Below are 15,881 nucleotides of genomic sequence, written 5' to 3'. Positions count from 1 at the left end.
ACGGCCATTAAAATCCATTCTGAAGAACGACGTCGTTTTGGGATTAGGGCAAATTACCTAGTGAGTCCCTTGTAGTGTTGAACGCGTTCCAATTAGGCATGAACTTTTTTTTTGTTATTTTAAAATCAGCCCTAGAACTTTAGTTTTATTTAATTTCAATCCTTTTAAATATTTTTTGCATAATTTATTTATTATATACTTTATATATTATTATTTTTATAAATATTAGTTATATAAAATAACATATTATTTTTATTATATATATTATCCATTATATTTTTTTATTATTATACATTTTATTTATAAATTATATCATACATTATATTTTACTATATATATTATTTCTTACATTTTTTTTTCTTTTTCAATTTTATATTTATTTATAAATTATGTATTATTATTCATTAATTGTGTAAATTTTAAATCTTTAAAAAATTATTATTAAATAATAGTATATATATTATCCTTACTTATATGATAGTATTTATATTTCATTATATTTTATTTATATATTATTCCTTATAATATCTTCCTTTTATTATATATTATATTATATACATTTTATATATATATTTTTTATATATCACTTATCATATGGTTATATTATTATATACTTTGTTTATAAATTTTATTATATGCTATATATTTTCCCATATATTATTCCTTACATTACTTTTATTTTTATTATAAAATATACGTTATTTTATTACTCATTAACTACATATTTTTTATTAAATAAATATGTGCAATATTACTATTTAGTACATTATTTTTTTAATATATATTAAGTTATTATATTCTATAACATGATTTATATATTAATCATTTTTTTTAAAAAAGGGTTCTCCTTTATCATTCTTATATTATTTTAAATATTTTTAAATATCTCTATTTTTATTCCATTTGATTTATATTTTATATGTTTATAATTTGCTTATTTTTGTTTTCTTTTATTTTGATATTGTTTTAGTAGGTTAAATTTTCATAGATTATTTGTTATTTTATGTTATTGTTTTTATATATTCGCATGAAATTAATTATTTATGTTAATTTAAGTTACATTTGCATAAAATATCATCATATATATTGTAATTTATATTTGTTGTATTCATTATGTTCTACGTTGTATTTTGCATGTAACGATAATGCATGTATATTTATGTTATTTATGATCATATATGCATAAGATAATAACGTATATTGTGTAATTTATGCCATTATTCATCTTTATTATATTTGCATGAAATGTTAAAATAAGTATCATGTAGGTTAATATTGATCCTTTGTAATATGACAAATGCATCATCACTTTAAAAGAACTTTTATATTTCATTCGATCCAAAAGATTTTTTAAAAAAATAAGGCAATGTTTTTGGTATTTAGGAATTCTGGAGGTAGTGCCCTAACATGCTGGGTTGCGATTTCCCGTTTGTCTAAATACCTAAAATATCATTCTAAATAAGTTTTGAAAATTACAAGATGATTTTAGTTACAAAAGTTAAAAATATCGTGTCCAATTATGCTGGATATGATGTTTATATTCTTTCAAAGCCAAAGAATCTTGATTCTATTCTAATTCAAATTATTACGGTTTTAAAGAAATCTTATTTCTAAATTCTTTCAAACTTTTGACATTAAGACAAAATTATTCAATTTGGTACCAATTTTGGGTGTTACGAGGGTGCTAATCCTTCCTCGTGCGTAACCGATTCCCGAACCTATTTTCTCGTAATTTTGTAGACCAAAACGTTTTATAAAGTGATCCAATCACACTTTAAAAGGTTGGTGGCGACTCCTATTTTCAAAATACCCTCTTCAATTTCAAAAGAGGTTTCGACAGCTTGGCGACTCCACTGGGGACTTCATCCCCTATCGCCATCCTTTAGTTACCTTGTATAATCTATATGGTGTAGTAGAATAAAGGTGAGTTGGACTTTGGATGCGTGAATGTATAAATCTCCAAAATCTCTAGGCCTGTGAAGCATGTGAATATTGGATGTATTTTAGCAAAGAGACAAAATATAAAATAACCCGTGTAAATCAAAGCATCATGCAAATATCTCGTGAAATGAGTTTTGGCATCTTTTGATCACTACAACAAAACAAGCCTACCGCAGCACTTTTTTTTTACATAAGACGATGTAAAAAAGGTTGGCATAGGTTTCCCGACGCTTCTCCCGAGGCTTCCAAAAAGGTTGCCTATAGTACATTGTTGGTATAGGCTCCACAACACTGTTGAAAAAGTGTCGGCATAAGTCAACATAAGCCGACCCTTATTGAAGGGTTGGGAAAGACCTAGTCAAGACCAACCATTGAAAAAGGTTGGGATAGACCCATCTAACGCAACATTAAAAAGGTTGGAATAGACCAGTCTAAGATATATTTTAAAAAAGTTTGGGATAGACCTTGTCTAAGGCAACCTTTAAAAAAAGTTAGGATAGATCTTGTCTAAGGCAACTTTCGAAAAAGGTTGGAATAAACTTATCTAAAACAACCTTAAAAAAGTTGGGATAGATTCGTTTAAGGTAACCTTAAAAAGGTTGGGATAAACCTTGTCTAAGGTAAATTTTAAAAAAAGTTGGGATTGACCTATCTAAGACAACCTTAGAAATGTTGGGATAGACTCGTTTAAAGCAACCTTAAAAAGGTTGGGATAGACCTTTTCCAAGGCAACTTAAAAAAAGTTGGGATAAACTTGTCTAAGGCAACCTTAAAAAGGTTAGGGTAAACCCATCTAAGGCAAATTTAAAAAGGTTGGGATAGATCTTTGTCTCATGTCCAATGTTTTTTTACAACATTTTCCCCAATTTTTAAGAGCCTATTTTGGCGAAATATGGGCAAATTTGTATGTATTGGGTTTGGAAAAGTTTGAGACAATATTAATTGAACAATTAATTAACATAAAATGATTATATAAATACAAAATTACCATTGAATAATAAAGTTAGTAATTTATATGCAAAATCCTAATAGAAGCAGTTAACAAGTTGAGAACATGTTGTCAACCGGTTTCACATGACATAAAAAAATTCTACAAAATCCTAATAGAAGCAGTAAACACGTTGCAAATATGTTGTCAACCTGTTTCCCATGACATCAAAAAATTATGGGACAACTGCATTCAACCACTATAAATGATACATAATATGCAGTAAGCCTCATTCATCATCTGAACTGAAGGCTTTATCATCAAGTCCGCTACTCTGAAATTCAATTGTAAAAATAGCAATGTACATTTTCTATTTATATGAGTTAGATGAGAAACAACATAAACACATGGAAAGAATATTTTAAATAAAGAATTTTCATTAGTACATCCACAATAATTAATTGAGCAAACAATGAAGACATGAAATAAAAACTTAGTATTCAGTTACAACAATTAATATCTATTAAACCATTAACAAATTTATTGACAATCTAATTATAAAATAGTCACCTTACTATACTTACTATGAAAGGCCTTGTACTTACTTCACATTCCCTTCGTCATACACTCGTTGAGGAGAGCCCTATAGTTTTATGCGTTGTTATGTTCAATTTAATAAGTGGATTCATTGCCTTTCCATTTTCAATCTGTCGATGGCAAGGGAGGACAAGTTTGGATAAAGCACAATGCTTTCCACCCATCTTTAGCCCGGCAAGCTCAAATGCTTGAATAAGTACACCACAGGCCATCATCCAACTTCTTTCTCACAATGGAAGAAGTTTCTACCCAATGTCTCCCAACTCAGTCAAATGAACAGTAAAGCACGGAGAATGATATGGGTTTGGTTTGGTTAAGTTTTTGTAGAGGTTTTGAGTCGCCAATGGTAATTTGATTATATTCAATTCTTGATTTTTTTCTTCATTATAATTATTTGTTTTATATTTTTAGATTTATTTTAATAAAATAAGTTTTGTTTTATGATTTTGAAGTATTATTTGAAAAATTTTTAAGTTTTTTCATATATATATTTCTAAAAAATAATAACTTTTAAATTATTTTGGTTAGTTTAAATATACAATTTTTAATTTTATAGAATAAAAGTTTAAAATTACTTATATATTAAATAAAAATAAATAATTCAATTCAATTCAATTTTAAATAACTGAGATTTTTAAACTTACATTTCATAAATTATCCAAAAACTTCTATCATGTTATGAGTATCTTATCAAATGGATATCCATCAAGATAAGTTTTGATATACTTTAAATTCTAATGGTAATTAGTAGATCTCTACTTCATTTATACTTCTTATGCCTATAAATAGAGACTTTGGAGAAGCTTTGTAAATATTCCTATTGATCAATAAAATATGCTCTCTCTTTGCTCTCCCATTGCCTTTATTCTTTACTTTTTGTCCTTTTATTTTATAACACGTTATCGACTTGATTATCTTTTAATTTTTTTTCTCCATAAGTCACAAAAATATCCCAAAATTTATTGTTGTCGATTGCCTCTTAAAGCTATTGCTATTTCAATTGAGGCCTGCGCACTACAGGTAATCATTAGAACTTTTAACCACTTAAGGTGATGATGATGATGTTAAAGATCTTCAGGTATATTTTATTATGATTTATTTATTATATCATGTTTATTATAATTGGAGACAAACCATGACAAAATGAATAGGTAGATTTTGATTTGAAATCCACGCATGTTTCGATGGTGATTATGAAATAAAAAATCTATTAGGACGTTTATAAGTTCGTCCTAGTAAATCTATTGCATTCCCAAAAGTGAACGCAATCATAAAAGAAAATAAAAACCAATATTATTACAATATTTGGTAGTAAAAAATTAGTCAAAAGCTCCAGAAGAGCTAATATATTAATATCTTGTGATGGTTAATCCAATAATTTCAAAAGATATTTCTAATGGATCTCATATTAAGATCGTAAATGAGGAAAAGATTATATTTCATATGAATCAAAAAAGAATTGGATTATTGATTTATATTTATTACTCTTGTTATAAATTGAATTGATCGCGACTATTTTTGTAATATCCTGATTTTGGGCCTAGTCGGAATAGTGGTTTCGTGACCACAAAATCCGAGATAGAAATAATATTTTATGATTATTTTAAGGTCTATGATATGATTTCATGATTGTGTGAAAATTTCATAAAGAAATTTTATGCATAAAGTGCTTAAATTAAAATTAGGGACTAAATCGAATAATTTGCAAAACTTGCATTCTAGAAGTTTCTAGTATGAAATTGTTTTGAAATATTAATTAGGAGGTCTTAAATAGAAATTTTACCAATTTCTAAGTCTATGGACAAAAATTGGACATGGATGGAATTTTTGGAAAGTTTAGTAGTAAGGGCATTTTGGTCATTTAGGGGTAAAATGAATTAAAATACAAAATTAAAAGCCAATTTTGCTCATCTTCAACCCCATGGCCGAATATAGCAAGGAGAAACCATGGCTAGGGTTTTTCAAGCTTCCAAGCTCGATTGTAAGTCCGTTCTAGCCTCGTTTTTAATGATTTTTACGTTTTTTGAGTCTCGGTAGCTCGATTAAGCTTATGCTAGCAATAATTTAACCTAGGGTTTATATTTGGAAAAATACCCATAGGTGAAATTTTTTTATTTTGGTGTTTTATGATAGAATATGAGGTTTTAAATTATGTTAGACAACTTGTGCTACTCAGTTTTAAGCGAAAACTAGCAAAAGGGCTTAATCGGTAAAAATACCTAATAGTCATAAGTACATGTTAGAGTGAGAATTTGATGTTTCCATAGAAGGAAAAAATGATCAGCATGTCATAAAACATAAGAAAATAGGCTGAAGTTTAATTTACGAGCTTTGGGGTAAAAGTGTAAATATGCAAAAGTTTAGGGGAAAAACTGTAATTTTGCCAAAATATGATTTTGGGTCAATTTGAATAATTTGAGTCCTAATTAGACTATATTTTAAACGATAGAGCAAGGAAAACTGAAATTCGGGCTAAAATGGGGAAAATACCAAGTTGTGGACGAAATGGTAAAAGTAGCCATTTTCGCATACAAGGTAAGTTCATATGTGAATGTTGGTAACATAGTTATTATTTTAAATGTTTTAATGTTATTTAAATGATATGATAATTATTATGAAATATTATACTTGTGATAATTGTTTGATAATATGTCAAATTATGTGATATATTTGGAAAATGTGAAATACTACCGAGTATCGGTGTCGGCATTCCGTAGAAGATGGTTGAGACACATGATTGGGAAAAAGGTCCCGTTGAACCTTAGGAATGGATTAGGATACAAGTGACATGTCACTAGGATGGTTGAGCATCCGAACTCATTGAGTTGAGTCCGAGTTCACTTATGGATGCGAATGTCCGAACTCGTTGAGTTGAGTCCGAGTTCGAGAGATGTAACTAGGCATCCGAGCTCGTTGAGTTGAGTCCGAGTTCACTTATGGGCGGGTTACATGGTAGCTTGGCTACATATGTGGCACTTATGTGCAAACTTTCCATGTATCCGAATTATATTCCGATGTGTTCAACAGGTAAAGTTCTACTCAAATGGAGGAATACTCAAGATGAAAGGGACGTATTGGTAAGTGTTGTGAAATGGATACTTTGAACAGGTATGTACTTAACCCTCGGGTTGAAAACTCGATATAACAACAATATGGTAAGATGATAAATGAAAATTTGATATGAATGTCTCGGTGATGATTATGCAAATGATGTTTTATGTTTGCTTATATAGTTATGTTACTTGCTATTTGCATGTGAACTTACTAAGCATTTATGCTTACTCCCTCCTTTTCATTCCTTGTAGTGTTGACAAGCCAGCTCGGAAATCAGAAACGGTCGGAGGCACGCTCACACTATCCGTATACCATCTTGGCATAATGGCTTGTATATTTTGAGTATGGCATGTATAACATTATAATCATTTTGTGTATATGGTCTTATGATATGGTTATTGAGTGGTATGGAGATGCTTGGTAATGATTAGCCATTGGAATGGCTAATCATGATCATATTTGGTGTTATGTATGCTAAATTGCTAGCTAATCCATGGAAACCATGAAATAGGTAAAATTTACCATAAAATAGATTCAGATAGCAGCAGTGACGTGAGTTTGAAAAATCACTAAAAATATTAGAGATACAATTAGATGATTAATAATATATGGAATTGAAGAATTATGAGTCTATTTTCATATGGATGGAACAAAACAGGTATATGAGTTATATTTTATGAGATGTTTAAATTTTTGTGAAACAGGGCCAGAGCGATTTCTAGATCCCCTTTTCTGACTTTGGAAATTCACCATAAATTTTACAAAGATAATTAGAAGTCATGCTTTATATGTACAGATTCCTTATTGAGTCTAGTTTTATTAGAGACAAACGACATAGTTATTGAAGCTCTGTACAGGGAGATATCTGATTCGTAATATACAGAGGTCAGAGTAGTCAAACCCTGAAACAGGGGAGACTTTAACTAATAAAATGTACTAATTGGACCAACCAAAAATTCTAGAAAAAAAAATTAGTAGATAGATATATGAGTCTAGTTTCAGGAAAAATTTACAGAATTGGATTTTGAGTTTCGGAACTCGAGATATGATTTTTAAAGCGACTGTGATGCAGTTAGCCAGTTTGTCTGGAAATTTTAAAATGAATTGTATGAGCTGTTTAAGTAATGAATTAAGTCCGTTAACACCTCGTGTTCGACTCCGGCAACGGTCTCGGGTACGGGGCATTACAATTTTTATGATCTTCTTTTGTCATCATCCCCAGTAAGGGGTTGAAAGTAAAATATTTGACTATGAAAGATCTACTTATGAGTAATAGAATATGGTAATTCTATCTAAATCTCGTTATGGTTGGATGCCCCTGAAGTTGCAAGTTTTTTTTTTTAAACTGTGAGTATAACTCTACAGTATTCAGAATAAGTTCTCAATTAAAATTACATGGAAAAATATTACTAATGATAACCTTGCAAAAGAGAACTTATTCAACTTTTCATGATTCAAATATGCTCCTACGGTAGCAATATCATGAATTTTTTTTACTTATGATTGAACAAAAGTTTTTAACCACGAAACCTAATCATTCTCTAAAGAGAATGTAATAATATCTAATAAATCCAAAAGAAATAATCTTTAACATAAATGTAGTAAATTGGACTATAATAATAGTCATGGGGAATGGTCATAATAAATTTTCTCACCACTAGAAGTGGAAAATGAAGAAAGCAAGAAAATAACAAGAATTTCTAAGAACTTTTTAAGAAGAGAGACAATTTATTTATGAAGAGTCATTGGTTATGTACCTATTGTACACTTGGAAAATAAGATTCACTCTCAAAGTTTGCTATTAATGGTACGTCTATTAAATCAACTTGGTATATTATTTAAATTTTTTGAGATGGTTTTCTTTTTAAGTTTTTATTACATGTATTACATATTATTTTAAGCATCTCATTTGTTCATGAAAATGAATATTAACTGGTTTATTTATGTTGCTATAGTAGGTTTTATAATTAAATAATATATTTGATTAAAACATATCTAGTATGCAAATTTATGTTCATAAACCAATGAATTTTATTGTTATTCATATTTGATTTAGTTCAAAGAATTGTTCAAGGTAGTAGTTCATATGTTTTATATTATTCCATTTTTTAATTATTTAGAGAAACGATATGAGCAATTGTAAATGAAAAATTCTATGAGCTTAAATGGTTGGATTTTGAATTAAATTTCATGCATGTTTATGATGATGGTTATGAAAAAAAAATTGCTAGTTTTTCATTATGTCATATTTTTATATTTGAGATGTGGAGTTTATTGATATATTTAGTATAGGCTTGTTTCTATATATGACCTAGGCAGTTATTCTTGATAGTTAACTGATTATGCAAAACTCTTGTTAAAAGGGTTTTAAAAGTATTTTGAATCAAACTCGAAACTTTTCGCATCCAAAGTGAGAATCATACCACTAGACCAAATGCCCTACATTTGAAAATTTTGGCATATTTCCTGAAGCGAATATTGCATATAATTATTTGAAAATTATATTTATTGACTTAGTGACATTATAGACTTTACATTTATTTAGACATTTCCAGTAGTAAATGTCACGATAGTACTTATATGTATATACAAAGTAAAAGGAATGATAGTAAAATTATCAATTTGTTACATTTTAGTACAATTGAAACACATGTTTAAGTAAACCAAAAGTTTACTAATACAAATGCATTTAGTACTTAGCGTGATCAGTTAGACCATTCTAGATCATATATGATGCAAAAATTAATTAAGAATTCATATGGACATTCATTGAAGAATCTTCTTTAATTTAAAGAATTCTCATTTGTTGTTTGTTCTCAACGAAAATTGATTGTTAGAAACTCACTAGCTAAAGTTGAGATTTAATGTCTTGCATTTCTGAAATGAATATGGGTCCATTCATCCACCATGTGGATGGTTTTGATATTATATGATTTTGGTTGATGCATCTACAAAATAAAAGTAAACTACAAAAATAGTCACTTTTGTTTGAAATGTTACGTTTTAGTCACTTATGTTTGAAATGTTACGTTTTAGTCACTTATGTTATCATTTTCTTACGAAGTGGTCACTCTACCGTTAAGATCCGTTACCTCCCTAACGACGGTCCTACGTGGCAGTCCAAATGAGTTTTAAATACCTACTTAGATGTTCAGTTGTTGTGACAAAAATAGATTTTTAATTAAATAAATTTAATTTAGACTGTCACATAGGATATCCAAGTTCGCATTTAAAACCCATTTAGACTGCCACGTAGGACCGCCATTAGAGAGGTAATGAAGCTTAACGGTAAAGTGACCACTTCGTAACAAAACGATAACATAAGTGACTAAAACGTAACATTTCAAACATAAGTGACTAAAATGTAATGTGAAACAAACAAAAGTGACTATTTTTGTAGTTTACCTACAAAATAATCATGTATGTGTTATCAACTTGCAACCCGTCGTTTGCAAGAATACTTATTTAAATAATAAATTCCAGATAATACAATTAAGACAATTCATCTTGCTAAAACTGATGATTTTATATCTCGATCTTTTATTGATTGAGTTTGAAAAACTTTTGTAAAAGTTTGTTATTTATACGCATAATGGTTTAGAGAAATTATTGCTTGAATGCCTTTGATTAAGGTCTAAACCATTACTTATGAGAACTAAACTTCCTATTTCAACATGATATTATGTTGATATACGTGTTGTACACATCACTACAGCAAAATTGACTTTTAGCGGCATTTTTTAGGCTTTTAAAGCGCCGCTAAAACTATTTGCGACGTTTTTGCAAGCACCGCAAAAAACGCCGCTAAAGTTTGCAGCGTTTATCTAAAAAAACGCCGCTAAAGGTCATAAAATTTTAAAAAAATTAAAATATTATAAAAGTCATGAAAAATATAAAAAAATTAAAATTCATTATCAAAATATTGAGAAGAATAATATCTATGATATAAATATATATCCCACCAAATAGAAAGTTTATCAATAACAATCAAACAAAATACCGCACTTATCATACAACACCAGAAATCTAACAAAATACAAATAGAACAAAATAATGATAGAATGCACACTTTAAGATTAGCAATTAGCTCAAACAAGTCGTCACTATGCATGAATTCAGCTAATCCTGAACCATGCATCTAACAAAAACTCAAACCTGAGAAAAAAGAAACAAAAGTTAATGAATGACACATATAACGTCAAATTAATAATAAAATATGCAATTAACAAGTCAACATTAACCCCACATATAACATCAAATTGCACAACTTAATATACTCAATACATTAGCATAAATAACATCACATTGAACAATGAATTTAACACATTCGAATAGATCAATTTTAAGCTCACTAATGGTTAATTTAGCATGTGAACAGCATATAAATGTTTTGCATTTACAGCATGGTTTAATCAACTTCAAGCAGGAAATTAAATGCTGCAAATTTCCAGCATTCAAAATCATATATGGACAGCATTCAACTTCAAGCAGGAAACAATAATTAAAACTACCATTTTATTCAGACACCTATTTTTTTTCTTAATTTAGGCTCTCTTATTTAGGAAATCATAATAAACAGCATAAAACAACAAAAAGTAACTCACAGACCACATCAATAAATTTCAAACACATACATTCTAGGATTCAATTATTCAAAGATTTGCAAGAAAATGTTCTTAAATCAAAGGGAAATAAACAATTGAAAAAAAAATAAAACACATAACAGGCAATAAACTATCAAAAAAATGACAACATCCAAAGATTTAAAAAAGAAAAATATAAAAAGTGTTTCATAAGGCTGAACACCGAAAAGTATACCAAAAACACTAAAAAAAAGAAAAAAGAAGCATAAATATGATGGATTATAGAATGAGTTATGCTTTGTGGATAAGTGATCTTCAAAACCAAACCAAAAATAATTTTAATTGATTAAAAAAATATATGCACTAAAATAGATTTGATTATTTTTATTTTTATTAATAAAGTCAATATTATCTGGTTTATTTCATATTTATTGTTATTTAAAAAAATTATATAATATTTATAAATATTAAATATAAAATATTAATCAATAATATAAAATACTTTTTAATAAGCCTTGCAAATACAATCTATCACTAAACAATTTCAAAATGAACAAGTAAAAAAAGTATTCCATAAATTAAACAATAAGATCACCCCATACCATCCATAATTCGAAAAATTTAAAAATATGCCTTAAATCCTTCGACTATTAAAAAATTTAGAATTTAGTCCATATATTTTTTTCTAATTCAAAATTTAAGTCCAACTATTAACGTTGGTTTAAAATCTAAAAAATAGATAAACTAAATTCTTGAAAATAAAAGTATAGGGAGTAAATTTCAAAATTTAAAAGCGTACATGGACTTATGACATATTTTAATCTTCTACAAATCCAAAATAAAGAATAAAATATTTAACTTTAAATCCAAAATTATATTTTAAAATTCATTTTTTTTATCTACCGATATACCATACTTCGGTCGGTAAAGGCGAAATCAATCGGTAAGCACTCATATAATTAGTACCAACTGTATTTTATACCGGAATAACATTGACTACATTAAAAAATTCTGAGCAACATTGACTGCATTGAAAAAATTTTGAATAACATTGACTACATTAAAAAATTGCTGAAATCCTGACTCAATCTTAAGTCACGCAAATAATAGTGGCTAGTTGATTAATAAATTTGACTATTATGTTGGATGGACCCAAATAATTAAGGAGATCAAAAAAATATCATTTATGTTGTTTAATTAATAAGCATAAATTTAATATGCAAAAGAAGATGAAGACATAAAGTAAGAAATGCAGTTCCCTTTTCATGAATGTCAAGACAATGAGAGAACAGTGCAGGAGATAACTAACCTGGTTGGCGTAACTGATACCCATGTTTGCCCAAGCACGCACATAGTTTGGCTTCAAATCTAGTGCCTAAAGATCCAGACATAGACCAAAAGACTAAATTCAATAGTGCTGAAAATATGGCCACTACAGGCAAAGGGAAGTTTATCATCAAATATTTTTAAATGGACAATCTCAGTAACAGAGGCTAAACAAATCAAACTGCATATGCAAGATCTGAATGCATTAAAAAAGGCATTTTGGAAGAGATGATCAAGGGTATATGTAAATTGAGAATGTGCATAATCAAATCATCTAAATCAACCAATAGCTTCAACAAATCAAATAACTAATTACATGGAGCTGAATAGAAGAGCTAGTTTGTCTTCTAAGGTCCAACTAGGTGCAACATGTTATTTGGAGCATCTTTTTAGCAGCCTAAGTTTACAAAGATGGAGCAAGTAAATAATTCAACCCTATAAGACAGCTGTATAACACACCAATGCATCACTTTACCATTGAAAGATAAGAAAGAAGAGAAATAGTGGAAAAGATGATGCAACCCATATGAGTTTGGCACACAGAAGATTAACATGTTGGGTTATCACATGTATGGCAGAAAACACTTTGATTAACACCAGAATATAACAATAACATTTCCAAAATGTAATGTTAGGGATAAGCTTCTAGTAATCTTAAGGAAAATTATATCCTGTCACCGTATGTAAAACTCTAAGTCCAAAATATAATCACTGCAGTCATGGAAATCATATGCAAAAAGACACTCTTGTAATCACAACATTCACAACATAAGCAAATTATCCCACAATAACATTAGAGGAAGCGGCTTACACTCAAACCAAGATTGCAATATCAAGGCATTGTTACAAAAGAAAAAAACTAACCAAAAAAACAAAGAATTATACCCTAGTGTACTTACATATGCATAATACAAAGAATTAGCAAGCTCCGGTGGCGCAAGAGTACCATACTTTGGGTGATGATGTAACCATCCATACAGATACTTTAAAGCAGTAGTCTATTCCAATTCTGAACTTTTCAAACAGTATTATTTGTTTGACACGCCAAAACTTTAATCTCATCTTACTAAGAAATGTTTGCATAAATAACATATATTTCCGGAAGTCTGCAGTATCTTGTCCCGAGAAATAATCTGAACCTTTATCAAAGTAATAATATGTAGGAAAATGTTAAGTAGAGACACGAAAAGATAAATTAGGAACCCATGTATGCTTGTTTATCCAGACATTTATCCATACGCATGCGTGTGAAATGTGCATAACAGTCTAAGTTGAAGTTGTCCAACATAAATAAAAACCCAGAAAAGCATAAACACTGTGAACTTACAGTCCCAGTAGCCAAAATCCAAGCCCTGAAAGTGAGAAGTGGAGGCTTAAGTTTAAGTTCCTTCATGAGAGTGAAGGCTTGTTCCCACTCGTATTTAGCTTTTGTGACAGCTTTCTGAGCAGCCCAGATAGCATAATCCACCTAAGAACGAGATAAATAGCAAGGTTAGAAAGAAAAAAAAGAAAAAAAGAAATACAAGTGAAGCAAATGTGAGAATGCAAAAGCAAAAGCAAAAGAGGTAAAATAAGAGACAGAACTTTCAAGGCTTGCGTTTCAAGTTCACCGAAAGCGGCAAGTATGGAATAACTATGAGGCAAGTGCAGAAAATAAGGGTGCCATGGAGAAGCCTTTCCTTTATTGATTTCATATAACAAACAAACAGTGAATACCTGCCTTGCAAATGAAAATAGGCAAATTGCTTTAGTTCAGTCGTTGTGTTTGGTTGAAATGCAGATTAAAACATACACCGAATACTTAAACACAAAAGCAAACCTGGGTAGAAGAGTGAGAAAGATGGGCTTTGAGTGCAAGAGACAAAGTTTCATTTCTTGAAAGAAGAGAGCCAGTTGTGATTAAGGCAGATTTTGGAACTTTAAGAAGCAACTCTCCTTTGCTAATCGGCCGGAGAGCAGCCACACCTCTTCCTCCGGCGCTGAGGAAGCAAGAGACACCCAGACAATGGAGACGCTGTTGTTAAAGAGTTTCTTTATTGAAAAGGGCAACGGAGAGGTGAGATTGGGGGTGTTTTGAGGATACTGATTTTAGGGGAAAAATTAGGGGATTTAGTGTCGGGCATGAGAAAAAAAAATATTTTAGAAAGGAAAACGATCCCGTTTAAATTAAACAATTATGTTTTTTTGCGGTATTTTTTATTTTACTTAAAACACATTATATTTATAAATACTTAACGTAAATTTACTTAAACTTAATGATATTGTTTTAATTTTTTTTATAAATATATATACTATTTTCATTTGATATTTATTAATTTTTTAAATATAAACAAGTTAAATATTTTTAATTATTATTTTTTTCTATTAGCCATTGAATTATATTTAAGTTGTAGATTTAGTCATTTTACTTTAATTTTGTTATTTTTAGTCATTGTAATTTTGAAATTTTGAAATTGTAGTATTAATTAAATGGTAGCTATTAAATTCATTAAGTTTTGCTATTTCTAAAATATAATGTAACAAACATATTACTCACAAAAAGCCAGTTACGAATTTAACGGTTGTCATTTGTGTCAAAATTAAAATTTTAAAATTCGAAAAGTATAGGGACCAAGAATGATCTAATTGGATAACATAAACTCAACCTACAACTTTACGCACAATACCAAGACTAATAGCAAAATTTAACCAAACATATATAATTGCTATCATTTGAGTGATCATGACTAAAATTTTAAATTTTGAAAAGTACAAAAGATAAAATTGATCGATTTGAAAAATACAGGGACTAAAACTAATCAAATTAAAATATAAAGACTAAATTTTAAGTTTAAATTTCACTTAAATAAATTAAGTGTAGAGGAATTAATTTGAATTGAATTATTTTTAATATATCAAAATATTTTTAGATTAAATCTTAAACCATTTAATTTATATATAAAGTTTATCTATTATCTCTTAAATAATTTAAACTATAATCATAAGTTTAATATATTCAAATTAATATTATCTCATTTACAATTATATAAGAAATCGTTTAATATATAAATTAAAAAATACTAATTAATCTAAACCCTAAACCTCTTAACCCCTATCCCATAAACACTAAACATTAAACACTAAACCCTTAACCCCAAACCCTTACACCTTAAACTTCAACCCTAAACCCTAAACCATAATCTCTAAACTCATAATTCATCTTAAACCTTCAAATACTAATTAACTCCTAAACCTTAAACCCTAAACAATATATCTTAAGCCATAAACCTTAAACTATAATGATAATTAATTCAATATTTTAAATTCAATACTATCTCTTTTTACGATTATATAAGAAAATATTTAATATATTGTATAACCATAATTTTTAATAATTATTGTTTTAGGGGTTATAGATTAGTGTTTATGATTTTTTTGGGGTTTAGGGTTTTAGGGGTTATATGACTTTTAGC

General features: G+C 28.6%; 1 protein-coding gene across 7 annotated transcripts; it reads right to left on the bottom strand.

Annotated features, from left to right (window-relative positions):
- Nucleotides 1–10,442: 10,442 nt before the first annotated feature.
- On the bottom strand, nt 10,443–14,539 carry LOC107892079 (protein SET DOMAIN GROUP 40). Of its 7 annotated transcripts, none has more exons than XR_005901146.1 (6): nt 14,249–14,536; nt 14,014–14,149; nt 13,757–13,897; nt 13,329–13,568; nt 12,413–12,478; nt 10,443–10,675 (listed from the first exon to the last, which is right to left on the bottom strand). XR_005901146.1 is itself a non-coding variant. In XM_016817062.2 (5 exons), the coding sequence occupies exons 1-5, from the start codon at nt 14,299–14,301 to the stop codon at nt 10,670–10,672; spliced, it is 402 nt and encodes a 133-aa protein (XP_016672551.1). In that variant the 5' UTR covers nt 14,302–14,536; the 3' UTR covers nt 10,443–10,669. The 7 variants fall into 7 exon arrangements, 2 of the variants coding, with proteins under 2 accessions (XP_016672551.1, XP_040932463.1); XR_001682439.2 differs by having other exon boundaries at nt 14,014–14,145; nt 14,249–14,534; XR_005901143.1 differs by having other exon boundaries at nt 13,329–13,897; nt 14,249–14,539.
- Nucleotides 14,540–15,881: the final 1,342 nt, after the last annotated feature.

This window comes from Gossypium hirsutum, chromosome A01, assembly GCF_007990345.1.
Source record: "Gossypium hirsutum isolate 1008001.06 chromosome A01, Gossypium_hirsutum_v2.1, whole genome shotgun sequence".
Classification (NCBI taxonomy): domain Eukaryota; kingdom Viridiplantae; phylum Streptophyta; class Magnoliopsida; order Malvales; family Malvaceae; genus Gossypium; species Gossypium hirsutum.
This window is presented reverse-complemented; position numbering and strand designations above follow the sequence as displayed.